The sequence below is a fragment of the Carlito syrichta genome, unplaced genomic scaffold, assembly GCF_000164805.1.
Source record: "Carlito syrichta isolate Samal-C Ts95f unplaced genomic scaffold, Tarsius_syrichta-2.0.1 Scaffold307691, whole genome shotgun sequence".
Classification (NCBI taxonomy): domain Eukaryota; kingdom Metazoa; phylum Chordata; class Mammalia; order Primates; family Tarsiidae; genus Carlito; species Carlito syrichta.
Genome location: NW_007251787.1, coordinates 68349 through 89060, shown reverse-complemented (window position 1 = coordinate 89060; position 20712 = coordinate 68349). Strand labels below are relative to the sequence as shown.

Here is a 20712-nt window from a genome sequence, read left to right as displayed (position 1 = left end):
TATTTATTTATGTTTTTTATATCTGTAGTGTTTTGTAATTTTCAATGTACGGGATTTTCATATCTCTTATTACATTTATTGTCAAGTATTTTATACTTAGTGTCAATAGTGTATTGTATTTTTTTATTATTTTAATTTTAGAGATTTGGGTACAAGTGGGGATTTACTGTGTAAGTAAGTTGCATGCAGGTGAAGTTTGGGCTTCTAGCTGGCTCTCTCCCTCTGGATAGTGGACCAGGTACCTAGTGTGTTGCCACATGCCCCCCTCCCTTTTTTCTCCCTCACACCCCTAGTAGTATCCAGACTCTGCTGATGCCACCCTTGTGCTCATGTGACCAGTGATCAGGATCCGCTTATAGGTGAGAAAATGCAATATTCAGTTCTTTGTTTCTGTGATATTTCATTCAGTATGATGGTCTCCAGCTGCATCCATGTTGTTGCAAAGGTTCTTCTTTTTTTTTTTTGAGTTGGAGTCTCACTCTGTTGCCCAGACTGGAGTACAGTAACCGCTCCTAGCCACCACAGCCTCAACCTGCTGGGTTGCGGCGATCCTTCCACCTCAGCCTTCCAAGTAGCTGGAACAGGTGCACACTACCACGCCCGGCTAATTTTTGATTTATTGTAGAGATGAGGTCTCGCCAAGTTGCCCAGGCAGGTCTTGAACCCACGGGCTCAGGCAATTCACTCACCTCGGCCTCCCAAAGTGTGGGATTACAGTCTGAGCCACTGAGCCCGACAAAGGTTATACTTAATAAGTAAAAAAACAACAGATGCTGATTCAATTGCAACTGCAGCTGCAGCTGCAGAGAAAAGGGAATGCCCCTACACTATGGTGGGAATGTAAGCTAGTTCAACCCCTGTAGAAAACAGTGTGGTGATTTCTCAAAGAACTAAAAATTGAGCTGTCATATGATCCAGCAACCCCTCTTCTGGGAATATACCCAGAGGAACATAAATCACACTATAGAAGAGAAAACTGCACATGCGTGTTGATTGCAGCACTTTTCACTTTTCACAACAGCAAAAGCATGGAATCAATCCAAATGCTCATCGAAAGTGGGCTGGATAAAGAAAATGTGGTACATATACATGATGAAATATTAAGGTCATTTCTGAATGTCACAAATGTATACAAACAAGTTGGATTTGTATACCAAATTCATACTCAATTTTGCTAATTTTACTTACTCAAGTAGTTTTTTGATTTCTTAAAGTTTGTATATAGACAATCATCACCTATGAAAAGAGTTTATAGGTAATTATTCCTTTCTAATCCTGATTTTATTTTTTTTATTTATTTATTTATTTATTTATTTATTTATTTATTTGAGTTGGCGTTTCACTCCGTCGCCCAGACTGGAGTGCAGTGGCCGCCTCGGCCACCACAGCCTCTACCCCCTGGGCTCTGGCAATCCTTCCGCCTCAGCCTTCCGAGTAGCTGGAATTACAGGCGCGTGCTATCACGCCCAGCTCATTTTTGACTTATTGTAGAGATGAGGTCTCGCCAAGTTGCCCAGGAGGGTCTCGAACCCGCGGGCTCAGGCAATCCACTCACCTCAGCCTCCCAAAGGCACGGGATTACAGGCTGAGTCACCAAGCCCGGCTTTTAATCCTGATTTTAAAAAGTTGTTACTACACTAGATAAGACCTAAGATACACTGTAGGATAGAGGTGGTGACATCATCCACCCTTTCCTTGTTTCTGATTCTTGAGGGCAAGGTTCTAGTCTTTTACCACAGTTATTTAGCTGTAGTTTATTTGTTGTTGTTGCTACTGCTAATGCTCTTTATCAGGTTTAAGAAGTTTAAGTCTTTCTATTGTGAATTCACTGACTTTTAACCATTAATGGGTATTAATTTTTAACATGTGTTCTTTCCTTATCTATTGTGATTATTATATGCCTTTTTGCATTTAATACTAATTTGGTAAATTGCATTGAGTTCTGGATGTTGAAGCAGTCTTGTGATCCTGGGATGAAATTCTTTCTTTCATGACATTTTATTTTTTAATTATATTTTACTAGATTGGACTGTTAATATTTTTAGCATATTGCATGCATTTCCATGAGGATCACTATTCTTTTATTTTCCTTTCTTATAATATCCTACTTTGGTTTTAATAGAAGGCTAATCTAGGCCTGATACATTTGTAACTTTTTTCACTCTTTATTTTCTTAAAGAGTGTGTATAAGGATGTTTGAATGGATTGGGTTGGTTAATCATGAGGCCTAGATCTGCCTTTGTGAAGTTTCTGCTTATTGGCTTCCTTATTTGACATTCTTTAAAAAAAAAAAGCTTTATTTACTAATTACTATAAATTGACAAGTAGAAATTGTATATATTTATTATGTACAGCATGATGTTTCAATGTATGTGTACATTGCGGAATGGCAAATCTGGCAAATTAACATGTCCATTACCTCCTATACGTATCACTTTTTGGGGATGAAAATACTGAACATCTCCTCTCAGACATTTTCAGGTTTTAACTATATTCACCATGTTGAACATAGATCTCTTGAAATTATTTCTTCTAACTGAAATTTTATGTTCTTTGACCAACATCTAATGAATACCCATCTCATTCTCTTCTCTACTTCTATGTGTTCACTTGTTTTAGATTTCACATAAAAGTGAGATTGCATGGTATTTTTCTTTCTGTGCCTGGCTTATTTCATTTAATATACTAGTGATGTTTCCTAGGTTCATCCATGTTGTCACAAATGACAGAATTTTCTCTTTTAAAGGCTTAATAGTATTTCACTGTGTGTATATCCTGCATCTTCTTTATTCCTATTTTTATAGATAATTAGTCTGATCCCGTATCTTGACTATTGTGATTAATGTTGCAACAAATATGAGAGCACAGATATCTCTTCAGCATACTGACTTCTTTTCCTTTGAATAGATACCCAATAGTAGAATTACTGAATAATATGGTAGTTCTATTTTTAGTTTTCAAGGTGCCTCCATTCTGTTATTCATAATGGCTGTCCAAATTTATACTGTACCATCAACGTACCATGATTCCCTGTTCCCACATCCTCATCAGCACTAGTTATCATCTGTTTTCCTTGATGATGGTCATTCTAAATCAATGTGATTTTAATTTGCATTTCTCTGATACTTAGTGATATTGCGTATTATTTTACCTACCTGTTGGTCACTTGTGTATCTTATTGGAAAAAAATGTCATTTCAGGTCATTTGCATATTTTAATTGGATTATTTGTATTCTTGTCATTGAGCCATTTTAGTTACTTACGTATTTTGTGTATTAACCTATTATCAGATGCAGAGTTTGCAAATATTTTATCTCACTCCATAGGCTATCTTTCGTACTGTTGATTGTTTTCTTTCTTGTGCAAAAGTTTTTAGTTTGAAGCAATTCCACTTAACTATTTTTGTTTTTGTTGCCTGTGCTTTTGGGGTAAACCACCCCAAAATATTGCCCAGATCGATGTTGAGAAATCTGTTCTCTATTTTTTCATCTGAAAGTTTTATAATTCCAGATCTGACATTTAATTTTTTAATTCATTTTGTGTTGATTGTTGTATATGTTTTGAGATGGGGAGTCAATCATGAGCCCACAAAACACATTCCTGAAAGCCATGATCCAGAATGCTAAAATCCCAAAAGATAAAAATCCCAAAAAGATAAAATCCCAAAAGATAAAAATTACAAAAGTATAATTCTGGAAAAATAATGAGTATAAAAGTTATGGGCAGACCAACTGTATTCATGCTGAGAGAGATGAATAAATGTATGTCACTATCACTAATTATGTGCACTCAGCTATGACTTCAGCTGTCAGAAAAACCATAAGAAAAAACTTAAGTCTTTTGATGGCATTAATCAAAAACCGTGATGGGTCACAACAGCATATTCAGTCACTCAAAAAGCCAAGATCTTGAGAAATTGTATCTTTCATGAATGCATATGTACAAAAATGGCATATCTTTATTTATTGAGGAAGTTTCAATATTTTTTGTAATTTTTTTGCTTTTTATTTTAAGGATGGAATTTTCAATGTTTTAAAGTATACACACAATTCTTACACACAAAGTCAACGTTATAATAATGCACTTAGGTAAAGCCAAATTTGCAAAAGTTGCATAAAACCAGTTTGAACTGTATAAAAATCTCTATACAATTTATAACTCCAGTATTAAAAATAGTGCTAATATTAAACACACAGCATAGCAAATTGCAAAGATAATGTTGATAACTTGAAATAGTTTAAAAAAAAGCTAAAAATAAAATTTGACATAGGAAAAATTATATTACAGGAATAGATTATAAACAATTGCATGAGCTGGCCTAATGGGTTACACCTATCCTGTGATAAGATTTTTGGGATTTTTGATGTTACAAATTTTGCACTTCAGGTATTTAGAATTTATGGATTTGGGCTCTAGGAGTTTTAATCTTCTATGATTTCAATATATGGGCTTATGGTGTCGGGGACTGTGATTGTTCAGGATTATAATGCAAATCTTGTAAGACGATAGTCTAATTTTATTCTTTTGTATATGAATATTCCAGTTTCACAACACTGTTGAAGAGACTGTCCTTACCCCATTGTGCATTCTTGGCGTTTTTGCCAAAAATTAATTGATTGTAAATATGTGGATTTATTTGTGTCACTCTATTCTGTTCCATGGGTCTCTGTGTCTTTTTTAATACCAGTACCATTTTGTTTTGATTATTACAAGTTTGTAGAAGATTTAGAAACTAAGTAGTGTGATGCTTTCAGGTTTGTTCATTTTGCTTAATATTGCTTTGGCTATTTGGGATTTTTTGTAATTTCAAAGAAATTTTATTTTCTTTTATTTCTGTGAAATATGTTATACTAATTTTAATAGGACTTGCCTTAAATCTGTAGATTGCTTTGGGTAGAATGAATATCTGACAATATTAATTCTTCCAACTTCTAAACATGGGTTATCTTTCTAATTGTGAAGGACAGTAAATGATTCATTTCCAGAAAATGGAGTAAGGTTTGCTGACATGACCAAAAGACAAAACAAAGGGAAGTGTGGTAATAGTCACATATCAGGGAAATGAAACTAACTTCGAAATAGGGAAGCTATAGCCCTCCAAACAACAGCAACAAGTACTTATTTTAACTTTATTTGGACCAAAACTGCTTAGGTGCCATCCAGGAGAGATTGTGATCCTGTAATCCTTGATTGATCAATGAGAAACCAGAGGAGGGGCTTGCATACTAGAAGATAAATTGCTTGTTGTGATTGCTCTGGGTATGTCTTCCTACCTGACACCTGATCTTGCAAGACCATCATTAAAGTCTCGCTTCTGCTGCACTCCATGTGTCTGTGTCCATCCTTTGATTTTGGATGGGTGGTTGGTTTCTCACACATCTATTTTTGTCCTATTAAATTGATTTCATTAATGTTGTACTGTTTTCTTTGTACAGGTCTTTCTTACCCTTGCTTTAATTTTTTCTTGAGTGTTTTATGGGTTTTTTCCCATGGTAAATACAATTATTTTCTTGACTTGTTTTCTTGGATAGCTTATTGTTAGTGTACAGAAACAGTAATAATTTTTGTGTTGACTTTCTATAGTGCAATGTCACTAAATTTGCTTTTAGTTCTCACTTTTCTGTGGTGGTGTCTTTAGAATTTTCTTTATATAACATGATGTCATTTGAAAATAAAGACAGTTTTACTTACTCCTTTTCAATTTTATGGATTTATTTTATTTTCTTGTGTAATTGATCTAAGACTCCCAGTACTATGTTGAATATTGTTGTTCTGCACCCATTAAGATGTTCTTCATTCTATTAATGTAATGTACTGCATCCTTCATTCTATTAATGTAATGTAATGTCCTTCATTCTATTAATGTAATGTAATGTACGGGTATATGTAATGTACCACATCCACTGACTATTTTATGTCTAATAATCTTTACATCCTAAAGATAAATTCCACTTAATAATGATGTATAATCCTTTTAATGTGCTGTAGATTTTTCTTTGTTGGCATTAGAGGCTTTTTTATCTATGTTCATCAAGAATTTTGGCCTACAATTATATTTTGTTTTGAAGTGTTCTTGTCTGACTTTGCTATCAGAGTATTGTTGACCTTGTAAAATGGATTTCAAAGTATTGTCCTTTCAGTTTTTTTGAAATAATTTGAGATTCTTCTATAAATATTTGGTAGAATTCATCAATGAAGCAATCAAGTTCTTGACTTTTTTGTCAGAAGTTTGACTACTGATTTCATCTCATTTTTTTATTGGTTTGTTCAAGCTATCTCTTTCTTTGTTTATTTTAGTTTTTAATTTTAAAGATGTGGGGTACAATTCAGTGTTAGGTGTGCAAATATTTGTTATGCAGTTACCCTTGTTGATGAGGTATGCCCCCCATCCCCTGGCAGAAACCCACTACAACAAATCCCGTCCCCCTCCCAGGCAATTTTCCACTACTGACAATCCTTTTCTTATAGTATTACAATAATTGTTCAAGGTCCACTAATGACAGAACATGTGATACTCAGTTCTTTGTTTTTGTGTTAGATCACTCAGTATTATAGACTCTAAGTCCACCCAAGTTGCTGTGAAGTCCATCATTTCGTCCTTATTTATGGCTGTATAATATTCCATTGTGTATATGTACCACATTTTTAAAAATCCAGTCCTCTTTCGATGGGCAGCATGGTTGGTTCCATGTTTTTGCTATTGTGAACAATGCTGCAATAAACATGCATGTGCAGGTATCTTTTTCATAGAGTGATTTGAGATCCTACAGATATATTCCCAGTAGGGGGATTGCAGGGTCATATGGAAGGTCGATTTTTAGACTTTTTAGGAATCGTCAAACTATTTTCCACAGAGGCTGTACTAATTTACACTCTCACCAACAGTGTAGAAGTATTCCCTTTTCCCTGCATCCTCTCCAGCATCTGTTGTTTTTTGAGTTATTGATGATGGCCATCCAGACTGGAGTTAGAGGGTATCGCAGTGTGATTTCACTTTGCGTTTCTTTGATGAATAGTGAAGCTGAGCATTTTTCTCTGTATCTATTGGTTGCTCATATGTCTTCTTTTGAGAAGTGCCTTTTCATATCTTTTGCTCACTTTGTAATAGAGCTGTTTGCTTCTCTCTTTTTGGCATGTTTGAGTTCCTTGTAGATCCTTCATGTTAGGGCTTTGTCACATAAACAGTTGACAGATATTTTTTCCCAATCCATGGGCTGTCTCCCTGCTCTTTTGATGGTTTCTTTGGCTTTGCAGGAGCTTGTCATGTTGATGAAGTTCCACTTGTCTATCTTATCTCCTGTGGCATGTTCACTTGTGGTTTTGATCAGGAATTAGTTGTCAGTTCCATAAAGTTGTCTCCTGCATCTTCTAAGGTTCTTACAGTTTGAGGTTTTATGTTTAAGTCTTTGATACATTTAGAGTTGACTTTTGTATAAGGTAATAGGTAGGGGTCTTGTTTTAATCTTCTGCATGTGGTCAGCCAGTATTCTCAGCATCATTTACTGAATAGGCTCTCCTCTCCCCAGTGGTTGGTGGTGGAGGTTTTGTCAAAGATGACTTGGTTGAGAAATTGAGGTTTTACTTCTGGAATCTCTATCCTGTTCCATTGGTCTATATGCCTGTTTTGTACCAATACCAGACTGTTTGGGTTATTATAGCTTTATAAGAAAGTTTAGTCTGGGAGTGGATACCATCTGCTTTGTTGTTGTTGTTGTTCTCTGAGGATTGTTTTGACTATTTGTGGTTGTTTATGTTTCCATATGAATTCCTGTGTTGTCATTTCCAGGACTGAGAAGAATGCTGCTGGTAATTTAATGGGTATTGTGTTAAATCAGTACATTGCCTTGGGTAGGAGGTACATCTTAACAATGTTGATTCTTCCAATTAATAAGAATGGAGTATTCTTCCATTTGTTTCTGTCATCTTTGATTTCTTTGAGCAGTGTTTTGTAGTTTTCGTTGTAAAAGTCTTTCACTTCTCTGGTTAGAAAAATGCCAAGGTATATCTTTCTTTTTTTCTTTTTTTTGGCTAATGAGATTGTCCTTTTTATTTGGGTTTCTGTTATTGGTGTATAGAAATGTGACGGTCTTTTACACATTTATTTTATATTCTGAGACTTTGCCAAAGTCCTTTATCAGTTCAAGTAGGTTTTTGACAGATTTTCTTGGGTTTTCGAGGTATAGAATCATGTTGTCTGCAAAGAGGAATAACTTAACTTACTCTTTTCCTATTTGGATACCCCCTGATTTTCTTCTTGTCTGCTTTCTCTAGGACTTCCAATACTATGTAGAACAGTAGGGGTGAGAGTGGGCACATGTTTTGTTCCACTTTTCAGAGGAAATGGCTCCAATTTCTGTCTGTTTAGCAGTATGTTGGCTGTGGGTTTCTAATAGATGGCTCTTATTATTTTGAGGTATGTTCCATCTATGCTTAAATGTTCAATGGGTTTATCAAGAAGTGGTGCTAGGTTTTATCAAAAGCTTTTTCTGCGTCTAATGATATAATCATGTGGTTTTTGTCTTATATCTGTTGATGTATTTAATTGCATTTATGGTCTTGCTAATGTTGAACCAGTCCTGGATCCAGGGATGAAGCCTACTTGTCATAGTGGATGATTTTTGAGATGGGTTGTTGGATCCGTTTTGAAGCTATCTCTTTCTAATTCAGTTTGGTGGGCTATACATTTTGAGGAATTTTTCCATTTCTTCTAGGCTATCAATTTTGTTGGCATGTAATTGTTCATAGCAGTCTCTTATGTTGTATTCTATTTCTGTAGCATCAATGTTCATGTCTCTTTTTTCATTTCTGATTTCATTAGTTTTAGTCTTCTCTCCTTTTTTCTTAGTCTAGCTAAAAAATTGTTGATTTTGTTTATCTTTTTAAAAAAAGCTCTTGCTTTTATTGATCTTTTCTATCTTTTCTATTGTTTTTCTGTTCTTCACTTTATTTTTTTCTGTTCTTTTATGACTCCCATCTGTCTACTAACTTTGGGGTTAATTTGTTTTTCTTTTTCTATGTGTAGTGTCTGGCTATTTACTTGAGAGCATCCCATACATTTTGGTACATTGTGGCCCCCTTATCATTTATCTCAATTTTTTTTATTACTCTGAATTTCTTCCTTGACCCATTGGTTGTTCAGAAGATTTTTTTTTTTTTTGTAATTTTCATATATTTGTAAAATTTCCAGTTTACCTTTTGTTTATTTCTAGATCATTCCATAATGATCAGAAAAGATAATCATAATAATGTTAATCATCTGAAATGTATTAAGACTTGTTTTGTGACCTTGCATATAATATAACCTGAACAATGTTCCATGTGCACTTGAAGCAAATGTGTGTTTTGCTGTGGTTGTGTGTTCGGTGTATTTTTCTTAGGTCCATTTGATTTATCGAGTTGATAAAGTCTGCTATCTTCTTTTTGTCTTTCTGGCTGATAGTCTCTTCATTATAAGTACATATTAAAATATCTCCTACTATTACATTGCTGTCTATTTCTCCCTTCAGATCTGTCAGTGTTTATTTTAGTTGCTCTGATCTCAAGTCCATGTATATTTATAGTTGTTATATCTTACTATTAAATCTACCCTTTTGCCATAATGTAATACTTTCCTTTGTTTCTTGAGACAATTTTTAACTAAAAGTCGATTTGGTCTGGTATAAATGTAGTCACTCATGCTATATTTTGGCTATAATTTACATGGCATATTTTATTTCATCTCTTCACTTTCTGCCAATGCCTGTTTTTTTATCTAAAATGAGTCTTTTGTAGACAGTATATTAGTTAGATTTTGCATTTAAATTGAAAAAGTCACTCAATATCTTTTGATTTAAGAGTTTAGCATTTACATTTAAAGTAATTATTGATAAATAGTAACTTACTATTGCCATTTTATTAATTGTGAGCCTTGTGTTTTGCAATGTTTTTTGTTCTTCTCTTCCTCACTGTCTTTCTTTATGATTTGATAATATTTTGCCATAATATACATTTTCTGTTTTTTTATATCTGTTGTAAGTTTTGGTTGAGTCAGTTCTGTATTTAATTTTCTTTTAATATAGTTTTCTTTTAATATAGTTTAATAATTTTTAGCAATTATTTATTTTTATTTTTTGGCTGCTTTATTTTTATTATTTTCTTCTGAAACTTATTTTTTTATATATTGAATTTTCCATGACTAGTATTCCACTGTTCTTTAGGTTTTCTTCATTTTTTTCACTTTTTTCTATGCACTTCCTAATAATTACTATGCAAGTATACTTACTCTTTCTTTTGCAGTCTTGTTATAAAGTCAATTTAGAAAATTTTTTGTTGTAGATGTTTGAAATTTTCAGTTCCAGAATTTTTATTTAGCTCCAAGTCTCCCTTGAGTCTCTCTACCAGTTCACTTATTTATATCATATTTGTCTTTAATTATTTGAGAACATTGTATTGTATATTTCTGTACACGTTCTGGTAGCTGCTTCAAAAAGACTTGACAAATTCAATTCAGGGCTATACTAGTGTAAATTTCTACTGATTACTCTTCCTCTTATTTTCCCTTAAAGATGAGTCACATTGCTTTTTCACTGTAGGTCTGCATTTTTTAATTCTGCAGTGCATAATACTAATAATATGTTGAAAAGACTTTGGACTGTTAGACAATCTTTGAAGACTTTGTTGTTGTTGCTGCTGCTGCTGCTATTTTTATGACCTTCCAATTATTGACTGATCACTCTGTACAAGGTTCACTAATGCTTTCTTATTTTTCTTGGTTTTGTGGTTTACTATGATGGATTTATGTAAATCCTAAGATGTTTCTTGTGCTCCTTTATTTTAGCAAAACTCAGATTGTCTCTTTTCTCAGAATTTTGATGAGGTTTGGTTTTAGACTTTGCTAAGATTGGTACAGAATAGTCCTTAGCCTAGCGCATAATCCTACTTTTAAGGGGGAACATTTCTGTTTCATTAAGTAAATGCATGTGGTACAAAAGATATTATCCCTATTCTGGCAACTTTCAGTGTCCCTCAGAACTGATTACTCTCTTGTATTTCTGTTCTGTTCTCAATTCCATAGCAGATGTACTCTGGTGGGTTTCACACTCTCTTAACTCTTATATGTTCAACACAAGACTCAGTTAATGGGTGGGGCTTCCCTCACCATAGCTTCCTTTTCTGTAGATTCCAGCCATTGAGGTGCAGTTAAAACTATCTTCACCCCCTTGTCCCAGTGTGACTGCCATGCTGGGCTTTCAGTAGTGCTCACTGGCTTGCAATAGGGAAGTACTTGGGACATTGTGGTGCTCACCTTTTGAATCTGCCTGCTCTCAGAAATCTTATTGTTGTGCTGCCTATTGTTCAGAGCCTGAAGACTGTCACTTCATGTTATTTTATTGAGTTATATTGTTGCTTTTGGTAGATATACTGCTTTGCAACTATTAGAAACAAGACAACAGTTACTTTTTAAATATTGATTTTAGATGTTAAATTTCTTTAGATCATATTTACTGCCATTTAGAGTAGATTTCATTCACTCTTTATTGTTTTTGATTTATGAATATACCCACTTGAGGAACTTTTGTGTGGAATCTATACATTTAAAGTTTGAGAATACAAAAATATACTTGTAGTGCTAATAATGAGATGTATTTGCACATCAACTAAGTGACACATGATAATTTGCACCAACAAGGGTTGAGAAAACGTCTTGCACGTGTTCTTACCTTTGTGAAAATCACCAATGTTGTCCCTCCAGAAAAACCAATTTTCCAAATGTTTCCTTTCTAGGAAATATAATTGCATGAAGAAATCCTTTCCTTTGGATCAACTGAACTCTTCTCTAGGGCACAGGGCAGTGTAGACTCAATGTTGAAAAAGGCCCATGTGTTTCTTCTTCTTCAGTGTGTGCCTCATAGCTTAGAAGCACCCAACCTCAAGTCACTAACTACTAAACATAAGAGAATATAGCTAGCACTTTGGGGGAACAATATCCTTTAAAAAGAAGAAAATTTATTTGTTTACATTATAAATGCCATAAATGCAAAATGTAGTATCTTAGAAAATAAAGAAAAGTGTAAGAAGAAAATTTTATTTAAGAAAGCAACCTAATTTATAACTCAGATACAAAAGCTCTTGATATGCCAGGATATATTTACTAAATCTATTATTTAAATGAATGATTCAACTTTTACAAAATCATCATTATTAACAACCAAACTGATTTGGAGGTGGAATGGTTTGCTGCATGGCAACTTGCAGATTTAAATTGAATTCACTGGTCCTTTCTTTCTTTTCTGGGCCTTGATCACCTTGAAAGAAAGTTAAGAAACACATAATGAGACTCTAGATATTGAGATGAAGTTCTGCTTAAAATTCTTCCTTCACCCACAATGTGTTTTCTTCCAATCAACTACATTATTCTCCTTCTTCCTTATCAAAGTTCAGTGTTTTTCTTTTTACCACCTCCTGGAATGCATTACTATCTTTTGAATTATCCCCTGACCACTATCTGGACTACATTAGAACACAACAGGAATTCTAAAAAGGGAGTATGACAGAAACACAGGTGACAGGGAATGGCTGATTTATCCAGCACAAAACATTCAGGGCAGGCCCTAATTAGGCCGAATGTTGGCAGGCAGATATAATAGGTGAGGTTTATTTCACGGTGCAACTACTGTAGCCTAGATTAGAATATAGGGAATTTTGAATTAGAAAATCTTATACATGAAGTAATTTATGTGCATGTGTATGCCTGTGTGCCTGGTTATATTAATATTTCTAATTTTGTTATTTGTATTTAAATTTAGATTTGATTAGTGTCATCAAGACTCCCATTTGTGGGCTGCTGCTTGTTGTGGGTGTGGCTTTGGGTATGAGACAGTGTGATATCATGTAGTATCAACCATATCTTTCTCTTGGTGGCAAATAATTGCATTTCATTAAAGAATGGCACATTTGATCTAAGATATAGTTATCCAAGGACACTTCGAGCCACTTGGTTATTTCTTTCTAGCATGAAGAGTGATGAATACTTTCCTCATTACACTTTTTAATACTTATTTATATATTTTCAATTTTCCTATGACTTCTATGTTCACTTATTTTCATTCTCATTTGTAATATCTTTTACCTCAAGCCACTTTTAAATATGTGCCAGCCTTTTTCATGGCTTCACTCTCATCTGTTTAGTCATCTTATTCATTTTGCCTAAAACTCATCATTCTGGAGTCAGACAACCTAGGCTGTCAGATCATACACTAACTGGCTGTATCAACTAAGGTTAATACTCATCCTTTATGGGTGTCAATATCAATATTTATTTTTATATCTAGAAAAAAGAAATGATGACTTCAGTATTGTTTCTTATAATTATTAGTTAAGCTATTATATTATAGTATTTTAAATATCTTCTAACATATGGTGAGTACTCGGTGTTTTCTGTTAGCGTAAATGTACATGCTATTATGATTTTCCTTTAGCATTATATTATCCAAACCCATAACTTAAACAAGAATCTATAAACTGACAAATACATATCTGGTACAAAATTACTTTTCTTTGTTCCAGATCTATATATTCAAATGTATGTATTTCCAGATTTTTGGATACATATTTTTTTGGAGATCCTGTAAACACTTCAAATTCATCCTGTCCAAAGCAGAACATGTTTTCATTCCCTGAACCATGTTCTTCTCAGTCATTCTCAATGGATAATAAAATAAAATAGTTATAATTTATCCAGTTGCCTAGATAATATTCTTGAATCATCCTTGAAAGTTTCTTGAATCTTTTATCTTTCTTACCATCACTATTTAATTTTTCATAAAGCTATGAGAATCTACTTTCAAAAAACTCATTTGTCCCTCATTAAATAAATCTTATTTGTCTTTTCTTAAATAGATTTCTGAAATAGTCTTCTATGATGTCCTGGTTAACTGGATGCCAAATTTTTTTAAAGTTCTGATTTGTGACGTTTGCAGATTTTGGTGGTGTAAATATTTCCACAATGGCTGGTTTCAAATTACCAAAGGTTTATCAAACAGCTCAGACAATTCCTGAATATTTACCAATAAGTTATCTTTAATAAGGGCATGAGTAAATTCCAGCACACTACTTATAATTGTTATCTCTACCCTCAAGACTAAGCTCTATTTAATGCAAACCTGTAGATAGATACTAGAATACTTTTTTTTGCTAAAATATAAAAGTGATCAGACATTCTTCTGCATAAATTTTTTCAACTTATGTATGTATTTTAAGCAATGAAATTTTCATTAATTTGTTTCTGACAAAGGCTATATGTTCTGACCTTTTTTTCAATCTTTGTGCTTCATTGTTTTACAGTCTTCTGTATCTACTGACTTTCAGTTGTACATAACTCAGCATGCTGTGTCATGCTTTTGGAATTTTAATGTGTCATTTCCTTTACCTAAAATTATTTCCAAAATCTTTATCTTGCTAAAAAAAAAAAAAAAAGTATCTACCACAGATCAATTTCTCATGATGAACCAGGCTGCGAGATAAGTAATATATGCATTGTTTCAAATAATCTTTTAGCCAATTCTATAATGTGAAGATGTCCAGTACTTTAGGACTAGTTAAGATATTACTGTGATATTAGACAACTAGTGAATTCAAATCAGGTCTGTATTATTCAAAGTTCTTACTCTTGTCCATTATGATATTCTCTTGCCCCACTGGTTCATGAAAATCTTTTAATCAATTTTCGTAAGTATCATGTTCTTTTTATAGCTATATGGCTGTCATTTTTTTAACATAGTTTTTTAAATCCTCCAGTTACAAATGAGTGCCAGGGCATTGTTTAGGTTCTCTTTCCACCTGTTGGACTAGTTTGTAAAACGCATGGGTAATCTGGTGTTCCCAATGTCTAAACAAAATTATTTGCCTCTTTGGCAAATTAATACTCCTCTAGCCAGTTCCCACCTTCATGAAACTGTGAATTCCACACATCAGTTTCAGCTTGTAGTCAACTGTTCTCAGTTGGAAGCAGAAGAGCCGAAGTTTATCTCCTTCCTGACACTTGAGATTGTGCCATTTTCCATTCCCCACTACATCCATTTTTCCTGTATTATCCTGTATTTCATAGATTGTATTCTTCTTGTTTACTATTTTCTGCAAAGAAAATTTAACATCTAGTTTCTGAGAGACTGTTAATAAGTACCACATATGTGAGAAAGAGACTCATGACAAATTAATAAAATATGCATGAGAGGAAGAACTGGGACAGATATACACACAGCTCAGCCTAGGACATCTCAGAGGGAACTTCTTTTATTATCTTGCTTTTTTAGCTTTTCCTGTTCTAGTCATTTTTTTTCCTGCAATTCTAGAACAATTAATATCTTTCTATTTTTCTCCAGCTCTCACCTTCAGGTCAGCTGACATTACATAAAGCACCTTGATACAGAGAATTCAAAAATTCTGGCAGGACTTTGGCTCCTGGTTCTATGGGAAAACAAATAATTGCTAAAAATATTTGTTCAGTGGATTATGAAAACTTTTGTAGGAAAAAAAGTTTTATAATTTAGCAATTCTTTTTCAACTTTCTTCATTATTCACTCTTCTCCAATATCTTGTACCCACTTACCTAACATCTTCAATTCACACTCTATAGTGTCTCACACACTTAAGCTATTACTCCTCAATTTTATAATTGCATTTATAAACAAGATCTCTTAAAGAGACTTTAAGAAAACAGGGAGGCAAATTTAAGAGGTTTAGAAGATATGTATATAGGGTTACAAAGCAGTCGATCATATAAAATGTTAGTTGAGTTAATAACAGTTGTAATTTTTGGATGGTGAGGGAAAAATGGAACACATCATCCTAACGAACATCTTAAATTTGGACATGGATATATCAGTAAAACTATGCCTTTCAATTATTATTATTTTTTTGTAAATGAGGAGGGGTTATATTGCTTCTTCTTTCAAGTATCATAGAAATCAATATTTCTCAGTTGTTCAATAATGTCTTCATAAATAAATTACTAAACAAATAAGAGACAACACAAATGTTTAGATTGTATGGATAGCTGTTGAATGTATTTGTAATTATGAGAACACCAGCCAGTCCATCCAATATTCTGAATACATGTCACAACCAGAATTCACCCTTGGCAGGGCAACCCGCTATTCAAAATAAATATATTGAAAATCATCTAGTTGGGATAGAAATCAAAGAGATGAAATTATTAGCATGTACCTATTGATCGCAATTCCATACAGTCCTAGCTCATTGTGGTTAAGAATAGATCATCACAGCTGCCAACCTTTCTTACTGAATCTTTTTCAAACTACTACATGGTTTTTGGAGTAACAAAGTTAGTAGGTCATCACTCTTACTTCCTATTGTATGAAAGTATTTCACTGCTACCTCTAGTCAAGATAAAGTCTTGGGCTCTGATATTCAAACAGAAAGCAGAGTCTGGCAGATTAAGACATTTAGTTCTAGGTATTGATGGAGAATATTTTTTAAAAAGCAATTTTTAAGGATTACCTTTTGCAACGTAAATAACCCATACACTATTGTTCCAGATGCTTGCTTGTGAAGATGAATGATCTTGGGAGTTGCATTTGCTCTCTTGATAATGCTGCTTGGGACCTCAATCTTTTGATCAAGACCAACTTCAGACACAGATGATGCTTTGTTTATCTCCAGTATTCCTTTACATTCAAAGTAATTAGATATGGCGATGGCTTTCTTCTTTATAAATTTCTCTTTCAACTTAGTGTTGAAAACCTTCACTTGGAAAAATTGACTCTCACTAGCCACTGTAGCATGAAACATCATGTTTTTCCCCTTTTCTGGGCACTCATATTTAAATGGCTCTGCTGCCTTCAGTACCATCACTATCATTGGGTCCTTTTGGAGAACACTTCTTCTGGAAGTCCCCTGACATTTAGCTGGGGCTTTCTGATTCTGTGTGGGACAGACACAGGAAAATATACTTACCAAATCTGAGCAGAAAATATAAAGTCACTTTCCCATTAAAGAAACCTCTTTCAGAACATTGAGCCCAACAATGTCCACTTATATTTGGAGCTAAAGAAAAGCTAGAGTTGAATCACTTGACAGAATAGAAAGGCTAATGAGCTGATATAGTTTACTAAGAGAAAGTTTAAGGTAGCAGACAATACACATGGAAGTTAGAAGGTTCTCATTGACTCAGAATAAACTTCCTGAAGCAGTAGAATTTTCATAAATAGGACAGAGCATGAACGATGAAGACATTGTCATGAAGTAACATGAAAGAAAAATTAGAATATAATAACCAATCCAAATATACTCTCTGCCAGCTTAAATCACTAAAGACAATCAAAAGAATGGGGAAAAAACCTTGGGTAGCTAGCCACAAGCCTCAAACATTAAAGATTTGTAACTATCATTAGTGTACTCTGCCATTTTTAGGGTCCAACTCTTTTGTCTTTTCTTAAGAAACAGTGCTATGCTACAAGTGGTGAGAAAGACAAGTACTGGTTAAACATGTAAACAGGCTCAGGTGGAGAGTCTCAAATTAAAGTCATGCCCTTAACTGTATGCATCGATTTCACAATGACTAGAACACTAACAAAAAACACAGAACAGGTTTATTTCTAATCTCCTTTCTCCACAGCAGAATACTTTCATGAAAAGAAAGTTGCCTGATCTGTAATAGGAAGTATGGGAAGGGACCATCGGTTCATATGAATTAGTATAAGGAGCCCAGGCATCTGCCTCCGCAGACAAGAATTGCTTAGACAGTCCTGGTATATTACACACCATGGTCATATGTGAGTAATTGGACTTTACTTGAGTGTAGCTTCTCACCATTGTGAATAATTTGCCATAACACAGAAAACACTTTTAAACCCAAAACAAATCAGTAACAAAAAGTCATATCTGAGAGCAACAACAGTAACAGTGCACTGATTAAAATTTGAAGAACAGGACACGTATACCTGAGTTAAAGAAGCATTGGATGGTCTTGTTGATGAGATCTGGGAAGTGTTGGATGGAGTCGATAATGGGATTTGGACAGGTGGGGGATGACCCATGGTTGCAGATGTGCTGGCTTCTGAGGGACAGGGAGGCTGACTCTTTTCCTGGGATGTCTTATTGCTTTTGGCTTTAGTCTTTTCTTTGGTAATGCTTTTTCTTTTCTGAAAGTAGTTTAATTTTCCTGTTAATAAAGTTCATTATCAAAAGAAACAGAGCATATTTTCATTACAGTACAATAGGTCCTATTTATATTGGATATATATCCTTGGAAACCCCAGGGAATTACAACTTCTTACCTGAAGATATATCCAGTAGATAAAAGTAGGTTTAGATTATTGCATTAAAACAGAGATGGGTGATTTTAACAGATGCATTATTCTGCTCATCAACTCTGTGGTGTGGAATTTAAAAATCTAGATTTGTGTACGAATGGACAAGATGCATTTTAATTCTGACCGTCATTCCATTTTTATCATAAGGATAATATATTTATGCCACATAAAACTTTATTGTATTTTTATTGTGCCTAGCTCTTTGCCTGGCACACAGATGATCTCTAATTACTAATTTGTCAAATCTAAGCTATTTTGAAATATTAATGAAGACCCAGCGGCAGAGTATACTATCTTCTGTGAGACTTCAATCATACTCTTTCTTCACAAGCTTACCTGCACTACAGATGTTTTCTCTCCTCCTTCAGATGTCAGAGTGTGACTTGTGGTGGGTACATGTGCAGCAGGGCCAACTCCTTCCTGGTTTCTCTTTTTTGCCAGAGTTGTCCTTTTTATTTTCCTAGCAACTAATGAAAGAAGAAAAAGTTACACAATAAACTCAGAGCAGCTTGCTAAGACAGCCAAAGCAGTTTCAATACTATTTGCTCTAAGGGTTCAGGTGTGTTTGAGGGTTCAAGTGTGCCTTAGTCTATTTCCACTATAGTAGCCCAGCCTGGTCCCACAGAGACCAGGAGACTCATGCTCCTGAGTGATTTCCTCATTTCTCTCCTGTGCATGAAGCATATCATCTCAATCCTACAGACAACATGTGCCTCAACCAACCATTGCCTAATCCTGTTCTCCTATTATTTTCTTTTAAGTATCAAAGGCTTTTATGACACTGACAATTCACTCACGTTCTGTGAATATCTGTTCAAATTATAGAAACCAGTGAAAATAAATGATCTGTATTGTGATGTGACAAGTGCTGATACTGGCCTTTGAATTTTAAAAAATTCCAGTGATTTAATAAGTGAGAAAGTTCTACACATCTTTTAATAGAACTATTTCCTGCCGTAAATTGATTAAATATAAATATCTTTTAAAATAAATTACATTAAAATGAATTTTTATCATTTTCAAATTAACTTTTGTCATTTTCTAATATTTCTAATGTACTGCAAACCCCACTCTCCAAATCTCTCTGTCTTTTGTTATTTTTCTCCACTCCTCCCAAATACATTCTCCAAAATACATCAATCCTCCTTTGTAGAAAACAGAATGTCCTGATTGCCAGCTGGTTGGCCTCTGAGGTACCAACATTGCCATGGTACTGAGACATAAAATGGGAAAGGAATGTATAAACTATAACCAATGGGGTGGGGTTATACTCAAGACAGGTCACTCAGGGCAGAATGGTCATAGGCGAGATTTTCCCTATTACCTTTTGACTTCTCTTTTCGAAGGTTGTTAACAAGGTCATGTAATTCCATATATTTGAACAATTCGATTAATTTGTTCACACAGGCAGCACCTTTGAATTTTTTTTCCAACAAATTACAAACCATAACTCTGGTATATTTATCTTGCGTTTTCTTATTCAGGTTTAAATCATCAGCGAGTAAAGACTTAACTATTATAAAATGATGGTCACTCAATTGCTCCAATCCTTTCAGCAGGACAATTCTCTTGTATTCACTGACCATCTCTGAAGTTATAGCTCAGCCTACAAGAGAAAAAAATTACTTACAGTGCTACATATTTATATAGGCAATTAAAAAAATGAGATATGCCAATGTGAGTGAGTATCCCATGCCAAAGTGTTGTCCCCGGATGTATGTAAGAAAGAGGGACTAAATTATCAACTGTGTCACTGTGAACAATGGATTAAGACTTGCTGTACTAGGAAGATCAAAGATACTTTTAACAATGATAGTTTAGTTGGGTCAGAGATGGCTGTGGTGGAAGGATGTTTGAAAGCAGGCAGTTGCTTCAGTGTTTAAATTGTGATCTGAAGTGTGTCAAAGTCCCTAGTTCTTTTTCCCATCCTTTACTGTGGCTGCAGCTTATTCCTTAATGGCTGTCTGTTGGTTTCTGACTCTTCCTACACCTATTATGACTGAAGTGGCCTATGTGTAATGGCTGCAGTCTTCTACCTTATGTGAAGAACCTTTTGCATAGCACTACAATTCTGTGCTAGGGTATTGACCCTAGTCTCCTTGGCTCACCTCTGATCAGCTCGTATTAGCATTCTGTCTCCCTAGGTCTTTGGCCTTTTCCTCTGCATTTTAAGTGTCCATATAATTGTCATTTTTCTGGACTTCTCTCTGCTCCTTGGTTCAGAATTGCAGAACTTATTTTTTTATCTTGATTTAACTCTCAGCTACCTCTAACTAGTTATATTTTTACATAAAGGTTCTTATGGAACAACCAGGTAGTTTTCTTTCTATAAAAGCTAGTTCTATTTTTCTTAAAAGTTTTCAATAAGTCTCCATTTTCTTCAATAAAAATCTCCGCTGAT

General features: G+C 34.2%; 1 protein-coding gene across 1 annotated transcript; it reads right to left on the bottom strand.

Annotated features, from left to right (window-relative positions):
* Positions 1-12209: 12209 nt before the first annotated feature.
* On the bottom strand, positions 12210-19897 carry MNDA (myeloid cell nuclear differentiation antigen). The gene is made up of 6 exons (XM_008064549.1): positions 19636-19897; positions 18648-18778; positions 17940-18140; positions 16498-16920; positions 14923-15111; positions 12210-12284 (listed from the first exon to the last, which is right to left on the bottom strand). The coding sequence occupies exons 1-6, from the start codon at positions 19895-19897 to the stop codon at positions 12237-12239; spliced, it is 1254 nt and encodes a 417-aa protein (XP_008062740.1). The 3' UTR covers positions 12210-12236.
* Between the last annotated feature and the right edge of the window lie 815 nt (positions 19898-20712).

What these genes read in the sequence shown, in the direction of transcription:
- MNDA (XM_008064549.1), bottom strand. Translation starts at nt 19,897, where the DNA reads ATGGTCAGTGAATACAAGAGAATTGTCCTGCTGAAAGGATTGGAGCAA. An exon ending in TCGAAAAGAGAAGTCAAAAG is followed by an intron (nt 18,779 to 19,635) that starts GTAATAGGGAAA and finishes TTCTTTCATTAG; the next exon opens with TTGCTAGGAAAATAAAAAGG. An exon ending in GAATTCACAGTTTCATGAAG is followed by an intron (nt 12,285 to 14,922) that starts GTGGGAACTGGC and finishes CTTTCTTTCAAG; the next exon opens with GTGATCAAGGCCCAGAAAAG.